At 35.5% G+C, this 18,702-nt stretch overlaps 1 protein-coding gene across 14 annotated transcripts; it reads right to left on the reverse strand.

Moving 5' to 3' along the window:
* Window positions 1-10,711: 10,711 nt before the first annotated feature.
* On the reverse strand, window positions 10,712-18,493 carry LOC104586816 (BTB/POZ and TAZ domain-containing protein 3-like). 14 transcript variants are annotated; one of them, XM_088902198.1, is made up of 9 exons: window positions 18,227-18,417; window positions 18,005-18,114; window positions 17,379-17,455; window positions 17,192-17,277; window positions 16,641-17,017; window positions 15,975-16,105; window positions 12,676-12,982; window positions 11,913-12,226; window positions 10,712-11,090 (listed from the first exon to the last, which is right to left on the reverse strand). In XM_088902198.1, the coding sequence occupies exons 5-9, from the start codon at window positions 16,980-16,982 to the stop codon at window positions 10,964-10,966; spliced, it is 1,221 nt and encodes a 406-aa protein (XP_088758324.1). In that variant the 5' UTR covers window positions 16,983-17,017; window positions 17,192-17,277; window positions 17,379-17,455; window positions 18,005-18,114; window positions 18,227-18,417; the 3' UTR covers window positions 10,712-10,963. The 14 variants fall into 14 exon arrangements, with proteins under 14 accessions (XP_088758324.1, XP_088758331.1, XP_019051459.1 ...); XM_088902205.1 differs by having other exon boundaries at window positions 17,406-17,459; XM_019195914.2 differs by having other exon boundaries at window positions 18,005-18,026; window positions 18,174-18,301.
* Window positions 18,494-18,702: the final 209 nt, after the last annotated feature.

An 18,702-nucleotide genomic window follows, 5' to 3' on the forward strand; every position in this document is an offset into this window, starting at 1 on the left:
AAAAACTGGTAAAATAGTTTGTCATCTTGCAAAAATCTATTTTGAAACCAAGTTTTTAACATCCTTTTTTAGAATTTCTTTCACAGATTTATTAAATCACCTTGAAATTTACTGATGCATAGGACAATGCTAAGCATTTCTTTTTTGATGGTGGAGTATTTCTGTTGGGTTTCATTATAGGTTCCAAAGGTAAATCAGATAATTTCATCCTTACCATTCCTATTTTGTTTTAGGATTCCTCCATATCCTACCTCACTCGCATTCATTTCAACAATTTTAGGAATTTCAGGGTGAGGAATATTGAGGCAAGAAAGGGTTTTTACTCTCTGCTTTACCCTTTTTATTGTTTGAGTGAATTGCTCATTCCATTCTAGAGGGTTTTTCCTGAGTCTTTTTTGTAATAATTGGCGATCTTTGGCTAGGTCCTTATAATAGTCTGCTACATAATTTAAGCCTCCTAAGAATCTCTGGAGTTGGGTTTTCTCCTTAAGCTCATTAGGGAATTTATCAACAAATTCTATTACCCTTTGGATGGGCACTATTTTTCCATTGGATATTTGATATCCTAGAAATCTAATCTCTGTCTGGAACAGGTTCATCTTTCTGGATGATACTACTAAGTCATTCTCTTTCATAATCCTTAAGAAGATATTTAAATGTTTCCAATGTGATTTTAATGATGGAGAGTATACTAAAACATCATCTATGCAGACTATTATGAATTGGGTGTAAGGATTAAATATTTCATTCATAATTCTTTGAAACTCTGAAGAGGCGTTTTTAAGCCAAATGGCATAACATTTCATTCATAATGCCCAAAGGAAACTGTAAAGACAGTCTTGTATCTGTTTTTTTCATGTATCTGTATTTGCCAATATCTTGATTTTAGGTTAAATTTGGAGAATATTTCTGCATCGTATAATCGATTTATTAAATCCTATTTATTAGGAATAGGATACCTAATCCATCTTAGAGCTTTGTTTAATGGCTTATGATGAGGGTGGATTTGGCCCTCCAATGACATTGTGACACATGGCACCTCATAACAACTAGGTGACACCCGAAACCACTCAGGAAACAACTTGCCAAATTGATGGCGCCGACCTGGCAACCTGCGAAACGTGCTCGCCGACAAATTCAGCATGCATACCCCACGATCCTTGGAGGTTGGCCCTCGTTCTAGAAGATGGTCAACGTGCATGACAGTTACCTCCGAGGATCTCGAACCAGTTAGACACAACCTCCCGGAGATCTCGGGGGCGGTACATGAACAAGGCCTATATAAAGGCACCAACCCCAATGACAGAAGCAAGTAAGCAAGTTCTAGCTCTCAGACTTTGTGATCTTTAGCTCGCAGTCTACTATGAGAGAACTGACTTAAGCATTGGAGCGACCTCATCAGGTTAGCCACCCTGGGTCCTCTGACATTTGGTTCCTTGCAGATCTCTAAAGAGCAACGAAGCTCATCAATCCAGCTCGGCACCTCACAAGCAACCCTACACCTGATCAGCCTGGCGCCTCACAGGCAACTCGACACCTCACAGGCAGCCCTGCACCTAGTCAGCCTGGCGCCTCACAGGCAGCTCACCACCTAGGCAGCTTGGCACCTCACAGGCATCTCGACACATCACAGGCAGCTTAACACCTGGTCAGCCCGGCACCTCACAGGCAGTCCGGCCTGGTCAGCTCCGCATCCAGGTCCACATCCAACAAAAGTTCTCCACTTCGACCTCTGAGTCATTGGCCACTTGGAAGAAGACCAAATGACGAGGTACTTAGCCCAAAAAATCGATACATCAGCTTATAGTTTATTACCAACCTTGGTACTCCTCTTCCAATTTTTGTAGCATTTTCTACATAAAATGCTGGGCAACTCCAAGGGGATTTACTTGGCCTAATTAGACCTTTAGATAATAACTCTAGGATTTCTTTTTTACAAATTTCTAATAATCTGCTATTCATTTGAATGGGTCAGGCCTTAGTGGAGATTTTAGCTTCGCTAAATTTTTCTTCATAAGGGAGTTCCACCATGTGCTTCTTTCTATGTGAAAATGCACTAGGAGTTTTGGCACATATTTCTTTTTCTACTTTTGATTGGAAGTTCACAATTTCCAATTGGGTTTTTGGCTCAGTAAGTGATTTAACCAATTGTTTTTCTTTTACCTCTGTCTGTAATTCAGAGATAAATTTGACTTTAAATTTTAAACTCTCTTTTAGAGTATTTATTGTAGTAATTTTGGGTTTCTGATAGAATTTATAGGTGATTAAGATTTCTCCTATGGTAGTGGTAATTCCTATGGATTTTATTTGAGAGGGTGGAATTGACAATAAGAATGGTGCTCCCAAAATGGCATCTTGCTGTAAGTCCCTGACCACGAGAAACATGGTTTTTAGGCAAGTTCCTTGGTTACAGATATGAGCCATAGGGATTTTGTATTTGATCTCCAGTTTTCTTCCATCAGCAGCGTTCACCTGTTAGAAGTTTTCTCAAAGTATTTGGAAGGTCCTTCCCTAATACAATTTATATCTGCTCCTTAATCAATTAAGGTTATGGTTGAAAAGCTAAAATCTTTAATTCGAATGGTTACCTTTGAATACCATTTATTATACTTAACTTCTTCAATAGAGTATATAAATTCTTCTTCCTCCCCTATGAATTCTACAGGTTTGACTTCTAACATCTTCTCGGATTGATCCGTCAAATACCTATAAGATTCTAGTTGTTCAACTCTAGACTTTAGTATCTTGACTTCCTTCTTAATATCATTGACATCTTACTTAAGATCTATTAGAGTGGGAGGTCGTGAGGTATTGGCCCAAGCTTTCTTCATAATTTCATCATATAAGATTATATTTTCTGTTGTAAACAATCTTTTAGATTTTTGTTTTTTATCATTTTCTTTATTTTGCATTGCTATGAGCAAATGCTTTTTTCTCATTTCTTCATAAGAAATTTCTTCTAGGATTTCTAAAAGGTGTTTTTCATCTAATGAAAGCATATTAACACTTTCTGATTCTTCTTCCATACTCGTTTCATTTTTACAAGTGCAGACTATGTCATTGCAACGGGTTTCTGAAGAGGTAAAGATTCTCTTTCTGAAGTTACCTCTTCTTCCCTTTCATATTCTTCTAACTCATGAATTTTCTTTGAGTTTCTAAAACACTTATTAGCATAGTGTCCATTTTTTTCCACATTTGAAGCATGTAGGGGTTTTGTATTCTTTCTTCTTTTAGAATACTTTGATTTCTTTGCTCTTTTTTTATATTTTTTCTTATAGAACTTTGGTTTTTTCTTCCTGTGCATTGGTGTAGAGCTGGTTGGTTTGGGAACTACCCCAAATTGGTAACAAAAAGCTCCTAACTCTTTTTTTGAGTTAGATTTTTCTTTCTTAATTTGCCTTTTTAGGCGCAAATCATTGCATAGGTCTAAGCCTACTTGTTTTACTACTTGTACTAAATACCCAAATGTATAGTGAGGGTATAACAGTCTACCACCACCTAGATGTATAAGGTAATTTCTAACCTTTTTCTATAAACAATGGAGGGAGAGCCGAAATGAGTTGTTCCTTCCAGTAATCTTGTCTAGAGGTGGTTAACCTATGTACTTTGGACAAAAATACATCTTTATACCATCTAAAATCAAATAGTGCTTTACATCTAAGATTAATAAGTTGTTCGCATATTCTCTATCATATCATCAGAGTTTCGTATGAAATGACTCAATATATTTAAGACTAGAGTAGTTGCCGCATCCTGAATAGGTTGGCCTTGACTTAAGATCATTTCACCATCTTCATCTCTTTTGACATAATTAAGGATATAATCCCTTTCTTTTTGAGCTAGGTAATGGAGCCACCATCCTTTAAGTTGTCTGGTGAAAGACTCAGTTATTACTGCGGGAGATTGTTGGTAGAGGGGACGTCCTGATTCAGAAGGTAGCGTCAGCGGAAAATGCCACTATCACAGAAAGTGTTTGAGAAATACGTGGAAAGCATGAGACTCTGGCTTGTACCTGATTGGACCTAAGTGCAAGTGAGAGCTGTTGGACAGTTTTGTATGCCCTTAGCTTCAATCAGAATGATGTACTTTATGAGTTTATTGTAAATGAATAAAAGTGCATATTTGATTCATGTTCCCTTGGTATGTTTCTGTGTAATACCCTTAAACTGGACACTTAATAAGACTCGTGTTAGTTTAGAATGTTCACAGCTAGTGGGTTGGTCTGGGGAGACCTATCCTGATAAGGCTGACACCGTTGTGCTACCAAGTCGGTTGGGGTAGCCTGTCTCAACTGCCAGGGTGAGACCCTAAGCACATATAGTGTAGTATTAATTGAATATTTGAACTGGACCAGATTTCCAATATTGCCCTGGACCTTGGAGATTAATGGGCAAAACTGGAAAGTTACACCCGACCCCTAGACTCGATTATGATACTGCACTGGGTGTCGGATTGGGCTGTCTTTGATGTACCAATCAGTGAGATCCTTAGCGGGGGTCAAAATCTGGGTATGTTGGGACAGTCTGAGAATTCATCTGAGTGGGTGATCATAGTGACATGATTAACCCCTTTGTCGGACAAAGGTAATGATCGGGGATGCACTCTCACTGATGGAAACCAAGACTGCCGGCAGCCGATTTCAATCGTTGAGATTTGTTTTGCAAAGTATATTTTATATGAGATATAAAAAATATATATATATATATATTATGGTTTCTAAAATGTTTGCAAAATGTTTTAATTCCCGGGATCCATATAAGTAGAGAGTGCAACATTGTTCCTTACAGCCGAGTGAGATGTCCTCTCTTGTCAGGCAGTGTATGATCATTATGTGCTGAGAGGTTAAGTGTAAGACCATTGAGGATAATACCTGATGGGCTAATCTTGCATCTGCCCACAGTCCCTGGGTGTTACAAGGTGGCTTGGCCTAGGGACCACTTAGGGTAAGTGTTGGGCCCATAGAGCCCATTTGATGGGTTTCAGGGGGTGCACTGTCCATAACAGTGTATTCGGCCAGGCCTTGTAACAAAGGCTGGGCCGAACCCATGTGGCTGATGTGTAGATCAATGCTTGGGTCCCATGCCATACAAGGAAGCCCAACTGGGCAGCAGTTAGGAAGGTTAAGTGAGCACATAAGCTTAATGGGCTTAAAGCCCATTTCGAACTGGACTTATTTAATAAGTTAAATATGGGCGAATTCTGAGATGGATCAGCAGATAGGATAGGGTCTTAACCCTATCCACTCAGAGAGTCCAGATCTGAATATGATTCAGATCTAGAAACCTCCTGATGAGATTAGGAGAAGGCTAATCTAATTTACAGATAAGATAAGGGTTTATCCTTATCACCTAAATAGAGGTCTGATCCAAATATGATTTGGATCAGCAACTCCTAATTGGTTTAGGAGCTGATCCTTTGGGTTTACAAAAGAAGGAGGGGGCGACAGCCTTTAGAAGAATCATATAATCAGATCCTCTTTAGAGCTGAAATTACAGAAGAAAAATTTCTGCAATCCCTGCAAAGATCTTTCTTGTCGCCTCCTTCCTACAACCGCCAGACATCCAGTTCGATCTCCAGTTGTGGGAGAAGTCAAGATTCGATCTTGGCATCAGCTCTTTGAGAAAGAATTGATAGGAAACTGCGCTCACGTGCCATCTTGCTGTTTCTTGCGAATGACAAAATTCTTGGAGAAGAATACTGCTGATTCTGCTCCATCCTGCACTGCGCCATATTCAGTGGGAACAGTCTTTGGATCCTTCCTTGGGTGTGAACACCTTCATTGGGAGAATGCATTGTTTTCTGCAAATTTTGGGCTACCATACGATGGATCTCTCATCCATTCATTACTATGACATTGTCTAGAATGCATCATCATCCAAGCCTTGTCCCAACTATAAGGAGATAGCTACATGCATGTATTGCCATTCCATTTTGATTAGTGTTATATCCATTGTTGAAATGGGTTACTTTTGAGGACCATCTTAACATACCCTTATCCATTTGACACTACACTAAGGTTAAAGTATAAATTAGAAGGTATGATCATAAGAGTTAGGAAAATGTTTTAGTGTTGGGTGCCAATCGGACACAACCCTCCTCTTTTATCCAGGTTTATCATGAAAAGATAAATCGATATCCATCTAGAATGCATCATGCATATAAATGGTTAGGCCCAACATTGAAAATTCAAAATTAATAAAATAGGATAGATCTATAAATTACTTAAGGGAATGACTTCAAGTAGAACACTGCTTTAAGAAACATTGAAGTTTTTGACCTTCTCAATGGTGCTCCACCATTAGAGTGTCCAACCTTATGATACATTAAGAATGGGTTTGATGAGGAACGGGATAGTAGTAGAAAAACATCAATGCATTGAATAGATCTCCAACATCATTTTAATGGTGACCGTTCAAGGAGTGGAAACTAGACTTAGCAAGGAAAGTCAACCTAGTGAGAATTCAATGGGTAAGTAAACAATGGGGGTACATGGCATGAAGAAAAAGAAAGGTGGCCATCATGCACTAAACAAATTAAAGTGCTACATGACCAACATATTCGACAAGTAGTTAATTAGATGCTATCAACCCCTGGCGCATGTTTTTAAGGGAGATCTAATAGATGTGGTGTAAGCTTTTTGCGTTCTTATTCTAACCGTTGCTGCTATATCATAGATTCATAGTATTTACCACAGAAGTTGAATCAATAAAAATGTTAGGAGAAGATCTGACCAATGGTTACAAAAAGAATGGAAGTATGGAGGTTGAAGTTTTGATATCTATAGATACAATAAGGGAATAAGGGAATAGAAAATTTAAGGGTCTGTTTTCCCTGGAATAGGTGCTAGGAATTGAAATCTCCCCCGTATGGGGGAATGGCCATTTTAGGCAATGGGGTTCTGATTCCCATTCTAGAGTTTGTCAAAAAGTAAACAACTTATGACAAAAAGCCCCCCAAACCCTAAATATTAATAAAAAATAAAGTATTATTAAATTAATAATAAATATATTAATTATAAAATATAATAAGAATAAAATATTACTATAATAATAATATATTAATAATTAAATAATAATAAGATATTAGTTAAATATCAATGAAATAATAGCACTTTAATATAATAATGTTAAAGTAATAAAAAATACTATCATATTAATTAATAATAATAAATTAATTTTAAAATAATGGAATACTAATAAACTAATAAGAAAGTAATGATAAAATATAATAAAATATAGTAATAACAATATTATTAAAGAAATAATAAAATAATAGTATAATAATATGATATTCATAAATCCATGATAAATACTAAAATATTAAATAAAATAACAATAACAAAGTAATAACACAAAGCAAAATATTATTTATGAAATAATAATAATAATTAAAGTACAAATAAAATATTAATATAATATAGTTAAAGTAATAATTAAGTACTAACATATTAATTATTAAATAATAATAAATTAATTTTAAAATATTAACAAAAATAATATAATATTGATAAACTAATAAGAAAATAATAACAACACCTAATAAAATAGTAAATTATTAATAAAATATAATTAAAAATCGTATTAAAATAATAAAATATTGATAAATTAATGATAAATATTAAGATATTAATTACTAAATAATAATAAAATAATAAATAGATTAATAAAAAATTGAAAATTTTCAATTGATTCCGCTTCCAACTCTAAATGAACCAAACATATTAGGAATATGTGATTCTGATTCCGATTTCCCACTAAAAATGAACACAATTTTCAATCAAAATTCAATTCTGATTTCCAAGTAGACAAACAAGTGTTAGAAATAGGTGATTTCAATTTTGATTCCTGGGGATTCTATTTTTTATTCCAATTCTAATCCTGTTCATGAACAAAATGGACCCTAAATTCTTTTATCAAGATAATCCAATGAAAAGAGATTTCTAAACTCTTGATGAAAACCATGCCAGTCCAGATTTCCTACAAATTTCCTCTACTAACCCATTAAAATTATTCCACCTGTCACTAAGTCCTATCTAGTGTAGCGATTGACTAATGCCTTAATTAATTCCTCTGTTAGATACTATTTTAAAGAAATACCTATTTTTATGCATTAATTAAATATTTCTAAAAATAAAAATATAATAATTTTGGGTGGTCTATAACTAGGGGTGCTCACAGTTCGAGCAACCGAACCATGGGACTTTTTTGTGAACTAAATCGGTAGTACCGGTTTTTGGAAAATCGGTTACCAAAACCGAACCGAAACTAGTCAGTTAACCGGTTGACCGGTTTGGTTAACTGATGGTTCGATTCATCGGTTTTTCGGTTTTTTTGACTTTATAATATTTATTATAAAAATATATAAATATATAATAAAAATTATAAATATATATAAAATATTATAAATATATATAATATTATAAATATATATTTTTATATAATGTGTATTTATTAATTTATAATATAATATATATATATATATAATATACATAAATATATAAAAAATATATAGAAAAACATGTATACCAGTTGGTTCGGTTAACTGCCAGTTTTTAAAATTGGTTAACCGAAACCAAACCGGTACCTTCAATTTTTTAAAATCACCGAACCGACCGGTTCGGTTAACCGATTTTTTGGTTCAGTTTCGGTTGGTTTTTTGGTCAGTTCGGTTTTTCAGTTTTTTTTGCTTACCCCTATTTGTAACTCTTTTTCCATGCATGAATTTGCTTTACTAGGCTTAGAAAAGAAATAAAAATAAAAATATTTATTTTAATTATATGCCAATTTCCCATTCTCTCTTTAATTATATGCAAATTAATTCTCTTAACCTAGTAAAGCAAATTCATGCATCGGAAAAGAGTTGCAGACCATCGAAAATTATTATATTTTTATTTTTAAAAATATTTAATTAATGCATAAAAAAAGGTATTTCTTTAAAATAGTATCTAATGGAGGGAATAATTAAGGCTTTGGTCAATCGTTACACTAGATAGGACTTAGTGACAGCTGGAATAATTTTAATGGGTTAGTAGAGGGAAGTTTGTAGGAAATCCGGACACAAACCATGCATGGCATGAGTTGGTTGGTGGAACATTAGGAGAGCTGGAAAATGAAATATTGGACGAATTAAGTTCCCTAGCTAGGTGCCTAGGTTAAATGAGGAACATGGAACTGCATTTGTTGAAATACCAATAAAGCAATAGATTTGGAGGTGGTAAAAAAGATTATCCCACATTAAGCCCTCCACCCGAATATGTTTACATAGTTCATTGTCGATTATGCAACGTCATCTATAAAATATGTAATAAAAAAGAGTGCACCCATTTTTTTTTAATAAGCTCGTAGCTCCAACTCATAAAAGTCTCAAGTAAAAGGAGACACCAAATGACATTATATTAGCAAAAAAAAGATCATCCATCAATATGTCCAAAGCATATGAGAATATGAGGTCGAAATTTTTAATATAAACAATAAAATAAATGGCATTTTTAGAAAAGTGGTGCAATCTCATCAACCAAAGCATTTTTACCTTGTTATAATCAATAAAAATGAATGGAGATACAGATACAAATGATTTTTCAAATTAATAAAAAGGAGTATTGTCGAGGTGATCCATCTTCATATCACTTTATACTATGCATGCAAGTTTTGACAGAAATACAAGTCAAAAAAGCAGTAGTTTTGGAAGATGAGCTACTAGAATAATGCGTTTTCCTTTTCACATGGACTGCATGTTAATTTGCGAAGTACATCCCTACCCACATAGAAAGAAATATTGGGAAAAGATAAACTTCCAAAAATCAAACATACTTTTTAGCAAAAACCATACAATGCAAACATCAAAAAGATGATGGGTATGAAGTATGTCTTAGGATAACAAACATTTAGGAGCAAGATTAAAGATCGGGATGAGAAGGACAAAAAGTTTTCAGCAATGCTATAAAGAGTGCAAAAACATATTGTGACATGGAGGGCAAAACTTTTATATCAATAGATCAAACCAAATTAGTTAAGGCAATAGCTCAAGCTAACCATTTCATATACAATGGAAGTGACAACTAAAACGGATAGAAAAGAAACAAAATCGACCCATACGATCATTTAGAGAAGAAAAAAAAAATATATCCATGCCAAAGTTAGGAGGCTTGGGGTTCAAACAATGCCATGAAATGAATAAGATAGTTTCTTGGTGAGGAATATCAAAGCCTAATACTACCTCAGGAGTACGGTCAAAGATGGACAATAAATAGAAGCCTTCCAAGAACTGTTGGTCCCTACAATACCAGGTAATATTCCAATTAGAAAGCAAACACTAAGCTCTAATACATAAATCCACAAAGTATACGAGTTTTTGAATCAAGATGGAAATTGGAATGAACACTTTCAGACACTTTAAAGACAATAGCTTGAACACTTTGCAAATAATACCCGTCATAGAAACAAGGATAGTTTACTATGGGTTAGATGGGGAAATGTACATCAAATTAGCATATAGAGCATTGAAACATCTAATGCTTAATTCTTTAAACTCTAAAATCAAATGGCTTGGGCCATGGAAATCTCACTGGTCCCTTGTAGAGTTCAAATATTTATGTGAAAGGCCTCTTGAATATGAATCAATTACAGGAGGAATAACTAGAACCTGAGAAACAGAAGTTGACGAGTACCAAAACAACAAAAAAATAAGGCGGATGTGTGCATACACAATTCAATTGTCGTCATAAAAATAAGACTTATTCCAACTTCCTTTCCAATGGGAAAAGCCTTGCACAAGGTCAGTGTATCTAGAACAGGTCTTATTTCTAACCATGTTATTTATATTGGATTTATTGAGAATTTACATGACAAAATGCTTGCTAACCAAGCAGCTCCTTAGGTTATAGCTTTCGTTGGGTCTGATGGTGAACATTTTGAGATGTAAAACCCATCATATTGTATATACACTTGACTATATATGGGTTCGGTTACAAAATAACAGGCCGTCGAGAGGAGGCCTTCGAGATGTTCTTTGCTGCTATCACCTTGCTGACTAATAACTTCCACTTCGCCTCGTCCTTTTTGCTCTGGTGCTGCATCTTTTCTTTGAAATGCCTGAAAGCAGAGAGCATTAACAGTTATAAAATCACCATTGGCACTCCCAGCATTACCCAAAGAAAAGGCATATCCTGTACTTCTCATGACACTATCATCAAAACCCGAAACTACACGTAGCACCCCACTCATTAAGTGTAAAATGAAATGCTTCTTACTAACGAAGAGGCCAGGCATATGCTGCATAACGGTCAGAATCTATGTCCATAAAAATACTGAAATTTTTGTCCAGCCAAGTATATATTGTAATATGTGATATGTCCAGCCAGGTATATATTCAACATATGTTGAATAATGGACATTTTCACATAACCAATTCAATCATATCTATGTAGTGAAGGGAATGGCTATAGTGCAAGGCATTTTGTAAAATAAAATCTAGTTAAATCTCCCTAAATGCGAAAGAGAAACAATCTGTCATGAAACGAGCCAGACACAAGTAGGCTAGTTACAAAGTTACAACCTTTGAAATGTTCTTATGAAAATGTAAAATACTATTTATGTACGCATCTGTCAAATAAATTATGATATAGGTTGGACAGAAAATGCAGCCAAAGGATAGCAAAATAATCTGTGGTCAATGTCAGCAAGGGACTTTATACAAATTTGAAATAGAAGCAACTGTTATAATAGCCATTAAACTGTAGCAATGGTCATTGTAACAGTTACAGAAGTTCACAATAGTCATGATGCAACCAACATCATCCTTTAACTTTTGTTCCTTTCTGAATTTGATTACCTTTTCTTTTGTGAACTTGATCTTTTCTTTTCATGTTCTCCACATTTAAAATGTTGAATGTCCATCGGAATTAGCTCACTTACCTACAGAGAGGAACCTTGCAAAAATCCGGTTCATTGCACATACGAGAATGCAGTTCAAGAAGCTGCCACATGCGCTTGCAGTGAACACATCCACCGGGCACACGTGTCTTGCAACTAGAGAAGTGTCGCACCAATGTCTCAAGACCCTTGCAAGCTGGGAAGCCACAGGCTACCTGGCTTCCTTTCAGGACTTTGTCACGTGGCCCAATAGTCCTACATCCATCTTTGCATATGTGCAGAAGTGCTTCCATGGCTTCATGCAGTTGCAGGTACATCCTCTTCTCTTCCATCTTCTTCATCTTCTCATGTTTATTCTGCACCAAAATGTGTGAAAATAAGAGCAAACAAAACCTAGCAGAAAACAATGCAGATGTGATCATGATGTGCAATGAAAGAAAAACTGATTGAGACTGAATTTACTTTGATGTCAGTATTCAGTAAGTTGTTTCTGCAAATCCAAATTAAACACATTAGATCAAGAGTAAGAGGCCACTGAAGAATATTAGGACATCAAAGTTCCTAAGTTGGGTTCCATGGAGCACAAATGGAAGAAATGCATGTTGACTAGGAATTCCCATTTGGTCATCTCAACCAAGAAAATCAGTTGCCCTCCTATGCACTAAGAAGAGAACTTCCTAATGTTAATATGGAATGTTTAATTACTTAAAATGACTTGACTTTGTTTGAGTGGAATAGGTCTTTGAAAATTGATAATAGAAGCTGCAGAAGTTGCTCTATGGACAAAGAATGACATTTGACTTACAGAATCAGCTTCAACAACTAATTCAAGAATCTCTTGCTCAAGTGCAGGATCAGCTTTCCTCATCACTTTCCATCCTTCAGTTGCAGAAACAGTCTTGAAGTCCTTTAGAATGAGACGGACACAAATGAGGGAAAGGCGTGGTGCATCACACTGCCTTGCCAACTGAAGCACATCAGTTGCATTCTCTATGGTAAGCCATGCCTGCTCTAATAGGTTTGTGCATATCCTTTTTAGTGATGGAACCAAGAAGGAGTGAGACAAAACCAGCAGGTGGAGAACAAACTTCTTCATCTCTTCCTGCTCATAGCTGCAGAGGAAATCAAGTAAAATAAAACTTATGTTCCTTGAATCAAGAATATATTGGACAAAGAGAAAAACATCAAATCAAAAGGACATTGAGTCAATCCCTTGAAGAATGACTGATGGTGCCATTTTTCAAACTCTCTTCATATAAAACAGGTCGCATACATTTAGAGTTGCAAATGGATCAAATTGAATTCAGATAGTGGTATATCTAAAGTCAATTCGACAGAAAACATTTGATATCCAATCCAATTCAACATCCGATGGATATGCAAAACTGAAATTTGAATTTGATTTGATAGATTCTCAGATACTTGGTAAATCTGATTCAAATCAATTCACCAAATCAGACAGAGAAAAGCCCCAAAACAAGGTTTAACAAAATAATTTATAGTAATAAACTCTAATCCCTATCAGTTTATACAAAAATCAAGAATCAACAAAAGATAAATTTATGGTAAAGAAAAAACTTACCAATTTCTATTATTTTGCATTACTCTCACGTCAGACCACAAGTATGGAAGAGTATTTTTTTTTTGAGAAAAAGAGTAACTTTATATAAATAAGGAGAGAGAAAAAAGAGTACATGAGATGATGTACAAAAGGCTAGTCTCACACAGGTTACAAAAGCATTATGCTATTGCTATAAAAGCTTTCCCTGTGAGCACCTGACTGGCTAAATTATCTGCTACAGAGTTTAAATTTCTGGGAATCCAGATTAAAGATGCATTCAAGTGATGTAACAGATCTCTAGCCTCGTCAAGGTAGTGAGCCAGTCTCCAAGGTCCTCCCTCCATTTCCCCAGCCACTTTATTGTGTTGCTAAAATCACCTTTGAACACCAGGTTGGTCAGGCCTAGTATTCTTGTGATACGGAGGCCATTTAGCACTGCTATGACTTCAGCCATTGTAGAGTCTGCAGTCCCTAATGGTCCACTAAAGAACCACAGAGGACTACCATCCCTCCTCATAAGCACACCCCCACAACCAGCTGGACCCGGGTTCCCTAGAGTACTTCCATCAAAGCACAAGGTCACCTCCTCCTGTTCCCTTGACTGAGAAAGATTAGAGGCTCTTTTAGCAATAGGTGAAGAGAACAGCAGCTCCACCAGGTTCTGCTGAAGCATGTTTAGAGAGAAGTCTTTGTACATCTCTGAATTTGGCACCCACAAATTGCAAAGGTGGGAGATATGAGAAGTTAGGTCTTCCAAAGTACATGCCTCATTTTTAACAAGTATGGAAGAGTATTTAGTATCCTTACCTATGTACATGCCTCTCCCAATTGGTAGCAAAGTGAAGAAAATGAATGACCGCCAAGATGTTCTCTCCTTGGTGAAAATAAAGAAGAAATAAAAGAAACCCTAACCCTTCTATAACCACACCCATATGAATGCACCTCTCTAAACTTAACTAATGTGGCTGCAAACAGTGAATGAGCAACATTAATGGGTGTTTAATAAAGCAGCCTTTTGGGCTTAGCATTTTGGTGATGCATGCAGCCCCTGGGAGATTAGACAGGAGTACAATTTGTTGAAGAGGAATTCAAGTAGACAGAGTGAAGATCAGGATATAAAATCCTAACCCTTTGGTAAGAGTGAAGAAGATAGAAAATCAAAAACACTTTATGGAAAGGAGAGTTGTCATTTTGTCTTTTATATGCATTATAAAATTATATAAAATGAATAATATATTTGATGTAATGGATCGAACCGGTGTCTATCCGAATTCGATCCAATAAGGAAATGAATTGTAAATGATGATTCGAATTCAATTTGTTTAAGACTATTGGATATTCAAATTTGTTTTAAACGAATTGGATTCAAATTGGATTGGGTTAAAATCCAATTAATTTGCAGCCCTACATACATTATTCACTAGGTTATAAGTTGATTGCATTCAGCTATGTTGGACCAGAAAATAAGCAATTTGATCTCTAAGTCAGATGCTTTAAATGAAAGATGAGTAGGATGATCCATGAGCCATTTATTCTATCTTTTACTTACCACTCCCTCACAAGAAATAGCTTAAACTTTGAAGAGCTAATATCAATGTAAATAAGGAAGTTAGGCAGATATGCTTGTATTAGTAAATACTTGAAAGGGAATAAGGATTTTTATTTGCTTCAGAAAAACAGGTTGCATATAAAAGTTTGAAATGAATAAAGAAAAATCTGCTTAAAGAGGTGTAGTTGTTTAGGGCTCCCACATTATTTGATGGATTAGGAAAGAGTTCTATATATGGAATATAGGTCCTTCCTCTCACTGGCATGTTTTTTGTAAGGAGCTACAATTCAAACTCTGCACAATGAAGAGGACAGATAGAAAAATGAGAGAAAAACCTAGGTCAAAGATCATGCTTTCAACTCCGGATAACATCAAATAAATAAAATGTACATATTTAATTTTATCCATTTCTTGCTCATCACTGTTATTGGGCAGTCTCAGGTTCTATGCCAGTTACACATGGCAGCAACTTAATGAAGGTACTATGCTAGAATATAGTTAATCATTATTCCTACACTGCTAATACACATGGGATAATGTCAAGTCGCAAATACAGGTATATACTTGAAGCTGCACTGTATTTAGGTGCATATGTGAAGTCCAAGTTAAGCTATAGAATGTATGTAAAGGACCTTACAATCATTGTTTGAAATTAACCTTATAATGTAGATGCAGCCAACAAGAAGCTCATCAATTTGGACTGTTCAATTAGACGTATACATCCTAGAGGGGCACAACCCAAAAGTATGGAGTGACCTCAGGATCTAATAGCATGTTTTATGAACATTTGGATTCCAAGTACAATTGTATCATGGAAGATCAAGAATCAATTCTATTTTCATTCTCCCCCTGTATCCCATAGTTTAACTGGTCTCTATGGACGAATTACTTGGGATTACAGGGGTAAAATTATTGTGAGGGACCTAAGGTTCCTATTTAGCATTAACGCCAATGGCATATACGTTTATGTTAAGGATATGGAGTAATGATATACCAGGAGGAGTAAAGAAAGCGGACAAAGGCATAAACAGCTTCAGAGGGTAACCCTGGGATCATGATATATCTAACACCATTCCTAACTCTCGCTTGCTGCAAAAGGTTTCTCAGCACTGGTGATGCCATACCCTGTCGAAAAAACAAGAGGGAAATAAATCATAAATAAAAATCCTATATCCATATATTCCACTATTTGAGGTATACTCTTGTTTATGTTTGATTAATGCTCAGAATATTATAAACATATGGCAAGGAGCAATCTCCACAGCCCTAACTGCAGGTGCAATGAAATCCCAGGCACATGACAAATCAGCCAATAATAGTTTATACAATCTAAATATTTCATTGTTGACTGGGCTGATCCCAAGTCAGAAGACAAAAATCCAAAAAATAATATAGATTTAAGATCATGATTGATGATAATGTATTTTTTCTTTTTCCCTACATGTGGAGATATGTAATGACTTCTGATTCAGGTCTTAAGATACATCACAACTCCAAAGAAACAGAGATCAGTTAATTGCACAAGCAATCTTTCATAATTCCCAGTATATCTTTACATGTATAATCCATGATAATACCAGAGAAACAATCATTCATGAACGAAATTGGGTAAAGGCAAATTTCCAACTTCTGAGAGACTAATTATACTCAGTTTACTCACCAGAACACTTGAATGTGCAGGAATGATGGCTTTTCCCTCGGTCAAAATATGGACATCTGCTCCATATGCTTCCTTAAAAAGCTTATCCCACATATCTTTAATTTCCTTGGAAACATAACTACAGTCTATGACCCTCTTTGGGAAGTTGACTTTGCCAAAATTTTTACCAGGGAGTGGAGGTGGCTTTGGTATGGTATTCTTTTGGCATAATGATGAAGTGGAAACTTCCAGCACAGGTAAAAAGTCAGCTGGGTTTCCTTCCTCTATCTGTAGATTGAAGGAGTCCTGGAAGGATTCGCCAGTTGAGGGGGCCCAGGAAGAATCAAGTTCTGTCTGTGCCATCACAATTGCTATTCAAGACAAACTGAAGTCTTTTCCTGAAATCAGAAAGAAAGTAGAAAAGAAAAAAATTAGCCATGCAGTCTCCGTAAAATGCAGGATATTTTCGAACCCATCAAATTGTTAAAAAAGAGGAAACTCAGGAATGAACAGAATTTAAAGCAGAGAGAGAGGCATAAAACAAAGCCTATATTTTCAAGCAGGAAGAGCACCGAAAGAAGAACATTCTCGTGATGCCTTGCCCTCAATTTACAGTTTTAAAGCTTAGTTTGGGGTATAAACTCTCTGATTCCTTAATCTACAACAGAAAAGAAACTTCTTAAAAAAAAGCATAAACACAGAGTGTCATTGTACGAAGAACAACTGCATAATGGATAGGAAGAATTTGAACAATCAAACCTTTGGGAATTTAGACAAGGAAGATACCGATTTTTACAAGGAATTACTCCAAAAATTTCACCTTTACTGCAAGATACCTAACTTTACAAGGAATTAGCTAGAATAAGCAAACTTTGCAAAAGAATAAACGAGAGATAACATGAAGTAAGATTAAATTATTAAATCTAAAGATCCTTCAAAAATTATTAAACCTAAAGAATAAACTACTAAAGAACCACCAAACATTTCAAAGGAAACTTTCACAATAAAGAAAGATTAAAAACTAAGGAAATCAAAACCTCCAGGATTTAGGAAGACGAGATCCTATGTTTATTCTTTAAATATTCCAACTTTTGGAAATGATCCTTCAACCGTTCATGTGTCATACGTATAATAACCCATGCATTAAAGTCAGTAAGCACAGTTGCAAACAGAACAGAAGTACCGACTTCATTAGTTTAATGCTAAAATCTGTCTTTAAATCAAAGAGAGACATTGAGATATAAAAATCCTCTGAAAACAATGAACCGTCCAAATAATATAAAATAGAACAAGTTGAAGAAAGAGAATCCTCCACCACATATTTAAATCGAAAATGCGAAAAAAAAAGAAACAAAAATATTAGAGTTTCAGTCAAACCACCATACCTTGCACCAAAACCCGCAAATCCTTCAAGAAAAATAATAAACAAGACTTTCTCAATCTTCGACCGGAATCTCAAAGTAGAACGTCAAGAACTACTTTGAAGCTACAAAATCTGAAGAAGAAAAAACGAAAAAAAAAAAAAAGTAAAATCAGTGGAAAAGTCGAGCTCACTTAGATCATATCGACCTTCTTCGATCGTTCTCAAATCACTATCAATCCGTCACCTTCTCTTAGTAGAAATGTCTCGATGGGACTGCGAAACAGAGCAGAGCAGATTACAAAACTTAATGGAATATGCAAAGAATCTTTCCGCCTGCGCAAAGGGATTAAGAGAACTTTCGAGAAAGATTTCATAATAAAGCGATGAACACTTCGCAGAGGGGAAAGACGGGCAGGTGTCGGACGTGTGAAGGACAGGTGGAAATACGGTCACGAACCCACTATTTATTGGGGGACGACGAAGAGAGAGAGAGAGAGAAATGTCTAAGGATGTAATCAAATGAGATTTTGACGGCTAATTTTGTTAGTTTTCTCGAGATTTCAGTTTCATTTTCTCGAGGGTGATAAAGGTGCTGAGGTTGCAGAGTGCGGCAATAAGAGACGTTCAGAGTTCAGACAACTGCCGGGTCGTGTAGATTCTTCGACATTTGGCATTCTATCCAATAGTGGGCGGCCACGGCCACGTGTACTTAAAAATGCT

This window comes from Nelumbo nucifera, chromosome 1 (assembly GCF_055504915.1).
Source record: "Nelumbo nucifera cultivar China Antique chromosome 1, China Antique-T2T, whole genome shotgun sequence".
In the NCBI taxonomy this organism is placed as follows: domain Eukaryota; kingdom Viridiplantae; phylum Streptophyta; class Magnoliopsida; order Proteales; family Nelumbonaceae; genus Nelumbo; species Nelumbo nucifera.